Genomic DNA, 13,905 nt, shown 5'->3' with positions numbered 1-13,905 from the left:
AGTGACTCTTTCTGAGCATTCTTAGGAACAAGGCACATGGTTCAGAAGAGGAAAAGGAGAAGGAAGGTAGGAAATGGTAAGATTCTCAAGCAGAGGATGGGTATTCTGGTTACCTACTGTGAAAAGGAACTAAAAAGCCTCTTGATGAAAGTGAAAGTGGAGAGTGAAAAAGTTGGCTTAAATCTCAACATTCAGAAAACGAAGATCATGGCATCCGGTCCCATCACTTCATGGGAAATAGATGGGGAAACAGTGGAAACAGTGTCTGACTTTATTTTTGGGGGCTCCAAAATCGCTGCAGATGGGGACTGCAGCCATGAAATTAAAAGATGCTTAGTCCTTGAAAGGAAAGTTATGACCAACCTAGATAGCATATTTAAAAGCAGAGACAATACTTTGCCAACAAAGGTCCGTCTAGTCAAGCCTATGGTTTTTCCAGTGGTCATGTATGGATGTGAGAGTTGGACTGTGAAGAAGGCTGAGCGCCGAAGAATTGATGCTTTTGAACTGTGGTGTTGGAGAAGACTCTTGAGAGTCCCTTGGACTGCAAGGAGATCCAACCAGTCCATTCTGAAGGAGATCAGTCCTGGGTGTTCTTTGGAAGGAATGATGCTAAAGCTGAAACTCCAGTACTTTGGCCACCTCATGCGAAGAGTTGACTCATTGGAAAAGACTCTGATGCTGGGAGGGATTGGGGGCAAGAGGAGAAGGGGATGACAGAGGATGAGATGGCTGGATGGCATCACTGACTCGATGGATGTGAGTCTGAGTGAACTCCGGGAGTTGGTGATGGATAAAGAGGCCTGGCGTGCTGCGATTCATGGGTTCACAAAGAGTCGGACACAACTGAGCGACTGAACTGAACTGAACTTCTTATAACAAGCCACCCCAATTTTAGTGTCATAAAACGATCGCTATTTTATTGTCACATATTATGTAGGTCAGGAATTTGAAGGTGATTCATAATTTATCTCTGCTCCATGATATCCAGGGCCTCAGCTGAAAGACAACGGGGGCCACAACAGGAACTAGAGTGAAGCTAGTGACCATCACTGCTTTTTCCTTTTCTCTTAGGCTCCAATATGGCTCCATGTGGCACTCTTACTGACACTGCATTTTTTGTTTGTTTGTTTGTTTTTATTTTTGGTTGCACTGGATTTTCATTGTGTTGGACTTCCCTGGTGGCTCAGACGGTAAAGCGTCTGCCTACAATGCAGGAGACCTGGGTTCGATCCCTGGGTCGGGAAGATCCTCTGGAGAAGGAAATGGCAATCCACTCCAGTACTCTTGCCTGGAAAATCCCATGGATGGAGGAGCGTGGTAGGCTACAGCCCATGGGGTCGCAAAGAGTCGGACATGACTGAGTGACTTCACTTGCAGTTGGGCTTGGGTCTTCGTTGCTGCACGCAGTTTTCTCTAGTTGCAGCAAACGGGGGTCTTGGTTGCAGTGTGCAGGCTTCTCATTGAGGTGACTTCTCTTGTTTGGAGCACAAGTGTTCGGCACATAGGCTTCAGCAGTTGTGGCTGGTGGGTTCTAGAGCACAGGCTCAGTAGTTGTGGCACGAGGACTTGGTTGCTCTGCAGCATGTGGAATCTTCCCAGACCGGGGATTGAACCTGTGTCCCCTACATTAGCAGGTGGACTCTCACCCACTGTACTACCAGGGAAACCCTTACCAATTCTGTTTTTATATAACATTTTGATAGGTTGTTCATCATAAATTGTTTTGCTTTTTTTTTTCTTTTTTTGGCTGCACTGGGTCTTCACTGAAGTTTGCAGGCTTCTCACTGTGGTGGCTTCTCTTGTTGCAGAGCACAAGTTCTGGAGCACAGGGGCTCAGTCATTGTGGCTTGTGGGCCTCTCTAGTTGCAATTTGAGGAGTTAGTGCTCCTCAGCTTTGTGGGATCTTAGTTCCCTGATCAGGGATCAACCCCTCGTCCCCTGCATTGGGAGGCGGATTCTCAACCACTGGACAACCAGAGAAGCCCCTTGCTCTCATTTTTTAATTGTATTAAAAAGTATCTTTCTTGATTACTGGATTTTGGCCCCTCCCTTCAATTTTGCAGCACAGGCAGATGCCTCACTTGCCTTGCCCTAGTCCCAGCCTTGAGCTGCACCAGCAGACTGGGGCTTGTGCTGGGTCCTGAAGGTGGGACTCAGAGCTGGGCCTGTGCCCTGCAGCACACCTTCACGTGGCCTCTCCCTGTAGCTCTGTGGCTTAGGCTTCTCTGAGCTCAGTGGCCAGATTCCCAGAGGGGGCAGCCTGAGCAAGCTTCCAAGACACTCCAGACCAAAGCTGCATAGCATTTCTTGACCTAGCTTCATAAGTCACATAGTGTCACTTCCTGCCCAGACTCAAGGGAAGCAAGCAGCTTCTCTCTCTTGATGGGAGGAGGATCAAATAATTTTATGACCAAGTTTTAAAACGACTGCAGTGGGACATGTGGCACCTGGGGCACATGTGTGGTGCTGGCTCTATGTCTGTCTAGGTGAGATAAGATTCTCTTTCTTCCTCTTTCTTCCCTTTCTCAATATTCTCATGCAGTTTCCTGAAATATGTCTGTCTGTCTGTCTGAGCTGGATTTTGTAACATTATGTCTCCCCCACAGCCATGCAGGGGCCCCGGGAGGAGCTGTGGTTCAGGGAGCCCCATGAGCCCCGTCTTGAAGGTCGTGCGGAATGCCTTGCCCTTCCAGGTTCTTACAAAGAGGAGAAGAGGAAACCTGGGACCAAGTCATGGCTTTCTGGTCCCCACTGCAGCAGATTCTGATTGTCCATTCTCATCTGTTATTCACTTTCTCATAGAAATAACCAGGGAAAAAGTTCTGACACCTACATCTGCTAATTTCTGAGGATTTTTTTTCCCCATAGAATTAAGATTTTAGAATTTTTTAAAATAATGATCCCATTCAACCTAAGAGAGTCAAAATTAAAATTAAGGGGGGACTTCTCCAAAGTGGTCCTGCCTGGAATTTATCTCCATTTATAATGACTCTGAAGTGAAAAATGGCAGTTTCCTCCCAGGGAGGATTGCTATTCCAGGAATTAGTGGCAGATGGGGACTTAATCATCACTCACTGGTCTCCCTCCCTGAAGAAGAGAAATGTCAAAGTCACAAACTTTTTTGGAAGGAGAAATTAATTCTGTTGGGAATCTGAAATATATATCTGTGTGGGTAAATATATTAGTATCTGTTACAAATAAATTATCTTAGGATCATAAAAATTACTATGTATGACTTAATAAGAAACTGACCCATCACTGTAAATTAATTTGCCAAATGTATGCTTACCCAAAAATCAACTGGCCAGATGACCAATTTGCTGAGTGCCCAGTTCACCAAATCACCAACTTACTGAAAATATGTTTACTTTAAATATTTAAAGTATAAGGACTTGCCTGGTAGTCCAGTAGTTAAGAACCTGCCTTCCAATACAGGGAACACAGGTTCGATCCCTGGCTGGGGAACTAAGATCCCACATGCCATGGGGCAATGAAGCTCGAACATCAAAACTAGAGAGGCCCAAGCACCACAATGAAGACCCAGGGCAGTCAAAAATAAAAAAGTTAAACTGTATAGCAGCTCCTCTTGGTTGTATTGGTAGGGCCTAAGAGAACTGGGAGGAGCCAGAACTTCTGAGTTTGCAGAAGTTCTGTCCCTCCATACCCACTTCCTACCCTTCATTGGCCCCCTTCTCTGGCCCTTGCGCTCCCTTTCTCTGCTGAACCCCCTCCCATCCCCTCTTCTCTCAAGGATGGGCAGTCTCGGCCATATAGCATGGTGACTTCCAGCAAGTTCTCTCATCAGCTCTCCCCTCCTTGCTCCTACCCACTGCCACAGCAGCCTCAGAGAGCTCAGGCAAAGACAAATGAAGATTCCTTAAAATTGCTGCCATGAAGGCAACATGAAAGACGTTATATTCAAACTTTGCAGAAATCCACAAAAGCTGTTAAATCAATCCATCTATATTCATTACCTATTGCTTATATAATAAGTCACTCTAAAATCCAGTAGATAAAAAAAGAAGATGAACATTTATTATCTCCCAGTTTTTGTGGATCAGAAATCTGGGAGCAGCTTAACTGAGTGGTTCTGGCTCAAGGTGTGTCATATGGTTGCAGTCAGGCGGTCAGCTTGGGCTGTCATCACCCAAAGGTGTGACCAGGCCTGGAGGACCCACTTCCAGGATGGCTCACTTACTCATTGGCAAGCTAGTGCTGGCTGTCAGCAGGAAGCCTCTGTTCTTCACCACGTGGATCTTGCTATAGGGCTGCTTGAGTGTTCTGACAACGTGTCAGCTGGCTTCTCCTGGAGCAAGTGATCCAAGAGACAGCAGAGAGGAAGCTCCAGTATCTTTTATAATCTAATTTCTGAAGCTGCATATGTCACTTCTGTTTTACTCTCTTCATTGGAAGGCAGTCACTAAGCTGACCCCACACACAAGGGGAGGAGAGAATTGGGCTCCACCTCTTGAAAGGAGACATACTGAAAACTTTGTGGACATACTTCTTTTTGGTCCGCACCTTGCAGTAAGCGAGATTTTAGTGAAAGTCGTTCTGTCGTTCTGTTTAGTGAGTCGTTCCGTTCAGTCGTGTCCGACTTTTTGCGACCCCATGGAGTGTAGCCCACCAGGCTCCTCGGTACGTGGGATTTCCCGGGCAAGAATACTGAAGTGATTACCCATTTCGCAGCGCAGCCATTCCGCAGCGCCACTGGAAAGGGAAGCAAAGCTCTGTATGGATGGCACTGAGGTGGACGTCTTAAGTGTGACCAGTAGGTGGCAGTCTTGCCTGGGTGTGACGAAAAGGACAGGACACTGGTTTTCGCCAGCTGTAGGAGTAAAGACTTGACTTTCATTTTTTACTTTCACGCATGGGAGAAGGAAATGGCAACCCACTCCAGTGTTCTTGCCTGGAGAATCCCAGGGACGGGGGAGCCTGGTGGGCTGCCGTCTATGGGGTCGCACAGAGTCGGACACGACTGAAGCGACTTAGCAGCAGCAGCAGCAGCAGCAGGAGCAAAGAATTGTAAAAACTAACTTCATCAGAGCTGAGAGCGCTGGAAACGGCTGCCTGACAGAGCCACAATTCCCAGATGCAGTGCCATTTCTGAGACACATGAACGTGAAGCCTGCTGCTACAGCTCTGTCTCCTCTTCACTGAGATCCCCCGGGCAAGTCTTTGTTCTGGGTTTCTGCATCTATCAGACAGGTGATCACAGAGCTTGCTTTCGGTGCTGACAGGCTATGGGCTCTGTGGTTCCTCTTTGGAGGAATCCTTCCCCTTGCACTGCAGTTTCCTTCAAGCGTTGGTGGCATGCTCCTTGCATGTTTTGTTTACTGGGTCTCAGTCAATGCCAGCGCTGTAGTTGAGAGGTACCCAATGCGTTACTTGTCAAACTAATGGGCATGGGCCCTGCAGAGCTGCTTATCAGCCTCACTGGGCATGAGCTCTCAATTCCAAATCCTCCTGATCACATCCTCCTCCCTGAGGACTCTGATCCCTTCCTTCCCAGACCCACGCTGTCCTGGCTTCCTCCTTTCTCTCTGGACACTACTTCTTAGCCTTTCATACATTCCTGTTCTTCCACCAGTCCCTTAGGTATTGGTTTCTTTTTCTCCTAGGAGTCAATCCCAGGTCGTCTTCTCTTCTTTTCTTTTTGGTTCTGTGGCACCTCACCCACTCCCGTGGTTTTAATTACCATGTATAATGATAGAAATAATAGCTCTTGGAGCAGGAAATGGCAACCCACTCCAGTATTCTTGCCTGGGAAATCCCATGGACAGAGAAGCCTCGAAGGCTATAGAAGGGCCTTTTTTAAAAGGTTGCAAAAGAGTTGGACACAATATAGTGACTAAACAAAAACAACAACGTTTAATTAAAGTGAGTTACAAGCATGCTGATACTAAATATGTTGCTTTTCATGGCAAAGTTCTTTTGGTACATATTTACATTTCAAATATACAAAGGTAAAACAATCCAGTAAGCTTAGATTCCAGGGAATATCTCCTGGTCAGAAGGTAATCATTTCAGTCTCATTTTATGCACATGAGGGTTTTGAGTATGATGGGAGAGTAGCCCCCTAAAAAAAAAAGAAGAAGGAAATAATAATAGCTCACAAATAGATGGGGGGAAAGTGGAAACAGTAACAGATTTAACTTTCTTGGGTTCCAAAAGCACTGTGGATGGTGAGTGCAGCCATGAAATTAAAAGATGCCTGCTCTTTGGAAGAAAAGCTATGACAAACCTAGATAGCATATTAAAAAGCAGAGACATCACTCCGCCAACAAAGATTCATACAATTAAAGCTATGGTTTTTCCAGTAGTCATGTATGGATGTGAGAGTTGGACCATAAAGAAAGCTGAGTGCCGAAGAATTGATGCTTTCGAATTGTGGTGCTGGAGAAAACTCTCAAGAGTCCCTTGGACAGCAAAGAGATCAAACCAGTCAGTCCTAAAGGAAATCAACCCTGAATATTCACTGGAAGGACTGATGCTGAAGCTGAAGTTCCAGTACTTTGACCAACTGATGCGAAGACCGGACTCATTGGAAAAGACCCTGCTGCTGGGAAAGATTGAAGGCAAAAGGAGAAGGGGACAACAGAGGATGAGATGGTTGGATGGCATCACTGACTCAATGGACATGAGTTTAAGCCAACTCTGGGAGATAATGAAGGACAGGGAAGCTGGGCATGCTGCAGTCCACGGGGTCCCAAAGAGTCAAGATGACTTAGAGACTGAACAACAATGATGCCTTTAGATAGAGTTATTGACTATATGCTAAGTACTGCTCTAGCTCTTTCCTCCTTGAGTCCTCACAACAAGCTGATGAGGCAGGCATCACTATTACTTTGGTTTTGTGGTTGAGGGTCAGAGTGGCTGGTTGGCTGCTGTGCAGCTGAAATCTCTCTCCTGAGCCTGAGGACCTGACCCTCACATTCACTTGCCTTCTAGACATCTCCCCTTGGATGTCACTGACCATGTTCAGAATTAGAATCCTGATATTCCTACTCCAAACCTTTCATTCTCTGAGGTTCCAGTCTTAGCAAAACAAGCACCCAATCAACTCAGGCTAGACATGTGGGTAATCATCATCTCCTCTTGCTTCCCACCTTCAATCAACTTCTAACAAGACCAGTCAACTCTAACTCAGTATCATTCAGATCTGCTCCCCCTTCACCATTCTGTCTCCACTGCTGTAATTCAAGTCTTTGTATTTCTCACATCTACACTGACCTCCATCTCTCCCTCATGGTGCCCACACAGTCTCTCCACCAAAGAGGATGCAGTGAGGCTTAGTTTAATGGAGAAGAATATGAGTTTTGGAATCCAACAGAGTTATTTCACTACTCATTAGCTATTTGACCTGGGGCAAGCTTGTCAATATTTCCAAGTCTTAAGTCTTCTCTGAAATGAAAGATGAGAAAACATCTGCTCTATAGGGTGGTAGGTGCATGCAAAGCCTCCAGAAGCTGAGGCTGGCTTGTTTTAGCTCTACCACCCATCTCACAGCCTTGGTTCTCACTCAATGATCTAGCACCCTGTGTGCCAGCCACACCTCCCAGCTTGCCTGGCCACCAGGGTGGCACACACTATCCAACATGGCACCCACCACATTCTTCCTTCCTGCTCTTCTCCTCATGGCCTTGCCAGTTCACTGCCACCTTCTCCACCCCCTCAACATGCCCTCACACCAGCCCAGCTGTTCCCATGGCTCTTTTAACACATCATAAATGCCAGTTTCTTTACTGGTACTCCCCATTAAACTGTCATCCCTGAGGGCGGGGATTGTATCTTAGGCCTCCTGATAACCCTAGCACAGGGATCTGGCACAGAGAAGATGCTCAAGAAGTCTTTTGTTAGATGAATGAATCAACCAGTGAATAAATCCACGGCAGCTTCAATTTAGGCCAGTTGGATGTTGTCAGCACCACAGGCTTCAGGCAAAGCTGCCAAAGGTCTCCTTTCTGCTTTCTGAATGAGTCTGATACAATGAGTAACTAGCACAGGGTATAGAGTTGTAACCGGCTGTGGTTCTTTAGGAGACATTTGGGCAGGAACTAGCACTTCCACTTTGGGTGTAAACAGTGACAGCTGTGAAATTTAAAACTCAATAAAAAGTGATTCAGTGAATAAATTTTTATTTTGTAAAGGATCTACATGCATAATCAAGGAGCAGATACATAATCAATTAAGCCTCAAGCATTGGTGTAAAGTGAACAGACAGAACCAGATGTTTGTCTCCTGAAGTGCTTGGTCCCATGTGGGTGGAGAATGCCATTGTTGGTCAGGGAAACGTCACTGAAATATCTTCATCTATTCATTTTTAGCCTGAATGTTCACTGAATCATTTCTTGATGCAGGAAGAACTCTCTGAGGTACAGGGAGGCAGTTTTCCCAGGGCATCCTGGCACTAAGGTGCCACCAGCTCGTGCCTGACAAGTACCCAGCTAGTACTGAGAGCTGTGCTGTAGCTGACCAGGCCCCTGTAGTCAGATATAAGGAGGAAACAAGTATTCAGACCCCAAAACCAAGCAGCATTAATTCAAGAAAAAGGAAGAAAAGGTTTCATGACCAAACAATAAAAGAACAAGTGAGAAAGACTTGGGGATTGTGGCACTAGGCTAGAGCTGCCAAGTGTCCAGAGGCATCCCAGGCTTCATTTTTGTCCAAGTGGAAAAGTGTTTGGGGGAATCCAGGGAGGCTCAGTGTGCTGGTGGCTTTCCCTCCACACTGTTGCTGTCTCTGATTCCAAATTAGAACCATACCTGAGTAATCAGAGGTTGGAGTGAAGCATAGCTGGGATTGCAAGGGCTTCTTCAGTAGAACTGGATGCAAGAGAAAGTGCAGAAGCAGTGGCCAGCTGTTTCTGAATCAGGTTGGCCCACAAGGGAAAAGGGCTGCCCCAGAAGGCCTGCCCCCAGACTGTCAAGAACTGGAAGCGGTAGCACCAGACATCCTTGAGAATTTTACTCCTGAGAGGATAATTCTTTGATTCTGTGATTGGGAAAAACAGGCTGAGACCAAGTAAGGTTTATTCCAACAATGCAAGGCTGGTTCAATATCCCAAAATCAACCAATTTAATCTACCAAGTTAACAGGCTAACGAAGAAAAATCACATTATTAGATCAATCAGTGCAGAAAATGCATGTGACAAAATTCAACACTCATTTGTAATTAAAAATTCTCAGAAAAATAGGACTAGAGAAGAGCTTCCCTGGGTATTCCATGGCAGGACAGTGGTTAGGACTCCACACTTTCATTTCCAAGGGCCTGGGTTTAATCCCTGCTTAGGGAACTAAGATCCTGCAAGCCACATGGCATGACCAAAAAAAAAAAAAAGGGAAAAGAGAGAGAGAAGAACTTCCCAACTTGATAAAAGGCATCTACCAGGAAAAAAAAAAAAAAAATCTACAGCTAACATTATACTTAATAAAGAAAGACTGAATGCTTTCCCTGGAAATTCAGGAACAGAGCCAGTATGTCTGCTAAAGGATTACTTCTAGCAAAAGAAAAATAATCCTAGGAGACAATTCCCATAGAGACAGGTCTTTCACATTTCTGCATATACTGTAAATGACATACTTAATGCTCTTCATTCCAGACTACATTTTCAAGGATGTTTGTTTGGCAAACAGTTTTGGAAAATATAGTTTCCCCCTGTATAGCAAAGGGCAGGCATGCTTGCTGACTACTATATAGCATTTAAGTTCTCTGAAATCAGGATTCCTCTTTGTAATGAAATCCATCTGTGTTACTTCCATGCTATATGAGGGCAAAGGGAACTGATACAAAAAAAAAAAAACCCATAATATCAATACTAAGAATTTAAAAGGTGACATCGTTATAGATGGTACATTCATTAAAATGATTTTTAATGATATAATGAAAACTTCTTTCAATATGTTTGAAAATTTAGATGAAAACAGCTAGAAAATAAAATTTACTAAAACAGGCTTAGAAGTAGAAAACCCAAATAGCCCTCTAATGGTTAAAGAAAATTAATCAGTAATTAATTTTTCCATAGGATCAGAAGCTTCAGAGAATTGTATCAAACATTCACCAAAAAAAATTCTAGGTTTACACAAATTCTTCCAAAGATTAGAAAAAGATAGTACATCTTTTCCAAAATTCTCTTTTACAGATTTTCCTGGAGGAGTGGCCATAGTACAGGAATAGATACCAGTCTTGGAGAGTTATAATCAGTTAAGAAAACAGTTAAGAAAACAAATGTAGCTAAGTGTACTCTGGTTTCTCTTCAGATGATTTATCTTTTACTCTTTACTAAAGATTTCCTGGAGAGGAAAGTGTGGGAGGTTGCCTTATTTCTCATCCAAAAGGGAAAGTTTCCAATGTTTCATCTATGAGATATGACGCTTGTTATAGCTTTCTATAGATAGCTCTTATCAGATTGAGATTTAATTTTGTCAAACTTTTTTTTCTATGAAGATGATATATGTGCTTTCCCAGATGGCACGTTATTCTTTTTTACATACTGCTGGATTCAATTTGCTAATATTTTGTGAAGAATTTTTGCACCTATGTTCACAAGTAAACATGCTATATAATTTCTGTAAAAAAAAAAAGAAAAGTAAAAAAGTCGCTCAGTTGTGTCTGACTCTGCGACCCTATGGATTATACAGTCTATGAAATTCTCCAGGCCAGAGTACTAGAGTTGGTAGCCTGTCCCTTCTCCAGCGAATCTTCCCAACCCAGGAATTGAACTGGGGTCTCCTGCATTGCAGGCGGATTCTTTACCAACTAAGCTATCAGGGAAACCCAATAATTTCTGTAAAGCCTCACTTAACAGCTGGGGCAGGGAACCAGACAGCCTATTCCCTAACCTACAGCTTAAACTTGAAACTGCCTTCTAATGCAAGTTGGTCCTACCTTCTACTTTTCAGAACCTACTTGTATTTCTACACATCAGGAATTGTTGTTCAGTTGCTGAGTCCGACTCTTTTGTGACTCCATGGACTATGTAGCCCACCAGGCTCCTCTGTCCACGGGATTTTCCAGGCAAGAGAATTTCCTTTTCCAGGAGATCTTACCCACCCAGGGACTGAAATTGTCTCCTTTGCAGGGAGATTCCTTACCACTCAGCTACCTAGGAAGTCCACAAAGTCTACATATTTAGCTTCAAAGAAGTAAAACCTCAAAAGATCACACCACCAGTCTCAATCGTTCTTCTTCACAGAAGTCTTTGCTAAGACACAAAAGGTAACCAGAAGAGAAAGTGAACCACGAAAGCATGTATTTCTCTACCATCAGTGCTCATTCTCCCAGATACTCCCTTATGACCTGTGGTGCCTTTGCACTACCAACAAAAGCCCTTCTTCCATTGTAGAGAATTATCCCTAAATATGTTCTTACTTCCCTGGTAACTGTCAGTAAAGAATCCGCCTCCAATGCAGGAATCAGCCTGCAATGCAGGAGACCCGGGTTCCATTCCTGGGTCCGGAAAATTCCCCTGGAGAAGGAAATGGCACCCTACTCCAGTATTCTTCCCTGGAAAATCCCACGGACAGAGAAGCCTGGCGGGCTCCAGGCCACAGGGTCGCAAGAGTCGGACACGACTTAGCGACTAAACCATCACCATCACCATGTTCTTACTGGGTAAGATGTCCTAACAAGAAAATAAAACGGGTAACTTTAGTTATTAAAACATAATATAACGTTGCATTTTGATATGCAAATAAGCTAATCAGGGAAACAACTTTGCCCCTCGGAGTAAGTGAAGAGAGAGACTGGTGGCACTGACTCTCAAGCTGAGGGAGAGCGCATTTCTGTCTTCCACGGCCGCAAGCTCCAACACACCCCACCCCACCCACCGTGTTTATCCGGTGTACCACCGCATTACCATCCAGCTCTGTCTCCCTCTGGTTCCTCCTTCTTACAAAAATATTCCGCCCTCCGCCATCTTCCCAGGTATTCCCACAGCCCACGGACCCAGTTTACAGCACTTGTCACCAAACTGGTCTGGGGCACAGTAGGCTTCCTATGCAGATTGGCCGAAAGGCTGAGTTACAGCTGGAATGACTGGGAAGTAGCTACAGAAAATCCCCTCAATAAAGTCTAGTCCCCTTCCTCCTTCCTAACCCAATCTTTCCCTCCTTTTTCCACCACTTCCTAGCTGTGGTACCCTAGGCAAGTGCTTTACCCCTCTGTGCCTCATCCCCTCAAATGTAAAATGGGGATTACAATTGTGCTGGTGCAAAGCGGACCTCGTCGGTCCCAATACCGGCAGCGGGATACCGAGAGCGCTCAGCACAGAGCCTGGGCAAACAAGGCCTGGACCAGGGTTCGTCAGAAACTCAAAGTTTCTCTAAACTTCTGTCAGCCTTGTCTCTTTTCTCATTTTCTGCCACACATCCCCAGCCACCTGCTCTGTCGCCTTCTCACCCCCTGTCTTTCCCCATCCTGTTTCCCTCTGAAGACCCGACCCCTCCCTCCGCCACAAAACCTACTAGATTCCTCAAAGGCGGAAGGCAGCCCTGCCTCTGCGCGGCCTTCAGCTTTTTCAGCCTCTAAGCCTCAAAGCCTTCCTCTTCCCGCTCTAGCTGCTTCTGTGAATCCCGGGGGACCTCGGCCCCCTCCTCCCTCTCCTCTTTAACCCCCAGTTCCAGGAGGGCAGGGCCAGCTGTCCCCACGCCTGGCACATTGTTGGCCAGAAACAGGTGCTACGAAAGGTCGATAAAGAAGGGGGCGGGTGCTTCCTTGCCGGGGTGGGGAGTGGAGCGGCCGGCCTCTCCAGCGCCTCTGCCTTCCCCAGCCATCGAGCTGATCAAGGACCTGGTCAACTACGATGTGTGCCCAGCGCTGCTCAAGGGCCTCGTAGCGCTACTGATACCGTCCTTCAAGGAGACCAGCAAACTGCAGTCCCAGATCGTCAGCGGTAGGGATCCGCTCCGATTGGGGGGTGGCCACCGGCGGGGCAGGAGGGAGAAGCCGGTTCCTCCCAGTCTCACGGCCACCCCCTCCTCTAGACTCGTCGGTCCTCGAGCTCACCGCCCACCTGCCGCTGTTTTTGCAGCAGGCCGCGGCCGCCAAGGCCATCGGGTAAGCGGGCCGCAGGTGGTGGGCGGATGCGGCAAGCCGGGCTAAGCGCTGCCCGCGCGCTGGGGAAGGGCTCCGGCCGCCCAAGGGTCCCACCCTACCACCGCAGCCCGAATCCCACTCCCACCCCCAAACCACCCCACCCCCGCCCAGGGTCCTGGCGCGCCATAACACGACCCTGGCCGAGGAGATGCTGCACCTGCGAGTGATACACAGCCTGATGGCCGCCATGGGCAACACGGATCACAGCAACAGCCAGCGGCAGGCCAGCCTCACGCTGGAGGTGCGCGGGGAGGCGGGGCGGCGGGCGGGCACGGCGCGCGAGCACTGCAGTCACGCCCCACCCCCGCCCGCCCACCGCAGTACTTCGTGCAGCTATTCCCGGTGGTGGAGGAGCACGTGCGCAAGACCATGGGCGAGGAACTCTACAAGCTCTTCCTAGTAAGTGGGACCAAACAGTGGCCCTGCGCCTGCCGCAGCTCACGCCCTCCCCCCACCCCCATGGACACCCCACACAAGATCTGGCTGGGGCGGGCGACAGAAGGGACTGCCCTGCTTGGGCTTCGCCACCTGGCACTCTTCCGTTCCCTTTCCGGCCCATCCTGTCAGGCTAAGAGCCTGACTGCAGCCTGCAGCCTCCCTCTGCCCATACCCAACTCCAAGTCCAGGCTGCCCTGGCATCTAGCCAGGTTTCCCTTGCTTCTGTCCCCAGAGCAATGCCGAGAATCTGTACATGAATATAGATAGCATTCAGGCAGACATCTTGGCGGCCAACAAAGTCAATGTCACCAGAGGTGAGTGGGGAGCCAGGGGGCCTGGGCCAGAGCGGCAGCGGCACCCAGTCTCAG

At 47.1% G+C, this 13,905-nt stretch overlaps 1 protein-coding gene and 1 long non-coding RNA gene across 6 annotated transcripts in view; one reads left to right on the top strand and one right to left on the bottom strand.

The window, feature by feature from the left end:
- Positions 1-13,905, top strand: part of ARMH1 (armadillo like helical domain containing 1) — a 62,626-nt gene that overhangs the window by 48,389 nt on the left and 332 nt on the right. For all 5 annotated transcript variants that reach the window (XM_070786674.1, XM_019957611.2, XM_019957610.2 and 2 more), the window contains exons 8-12: positions 12,774-12,896; positions 12,988-13,060; positions 13,211-13,340; positions 13,421-13,498; positions 13,770-13,851. In XM_070786674.1, coding sequence (XP_070642775.1) covers positions 12,774-12,896; positions 12,988-13,060; positions 13,211-13,340; positions 13,421-13,498; positions 13,770-13,851 — 486 coding nt within the window. The remainder of the gene's footprint in view (positions 1-12,773; positions 12,897-12,987; positions 13,061-13,210; positions 13,341-13,420; positions 13,499-13,769; positions 13,852-13,905) is intronic.
- LOC139182256 (uncharacterized) lies at positions 8,337-9,886 on the bottom strand. Its single transcript, XR_011565904.1, has 2 exons — positions 8,769-9,886; positions 8,337-8,486 (listed from the first exon to the last, which is right to left on the bottom strand). It is a non-coding gene; the product is annotated as an uncharacterized lncRNA (long non-coding RNA).

Source organism: Bos indicus, chromosome 3 (genome assembly GCF_029378745.1).
Source record: "Bos indicus isolate NIAB-ARS_2022 breed Sahiwal x Tharparkar chromosome 3, NIAB-ARS_B.indTharparkar_mat_pri_1.0, whole genome shotgun sequence".
NCBI lineage: Eukaryota > Metazoa > Chordata > Mammalia > Artiodactyla > Bovidae > Bos > Bos indicus.
The sequence above is the reverse complement of the archived record's forward strand: the minus strand, read 5'-3'. Positions and strand labels throughout refer to the sequence as shown.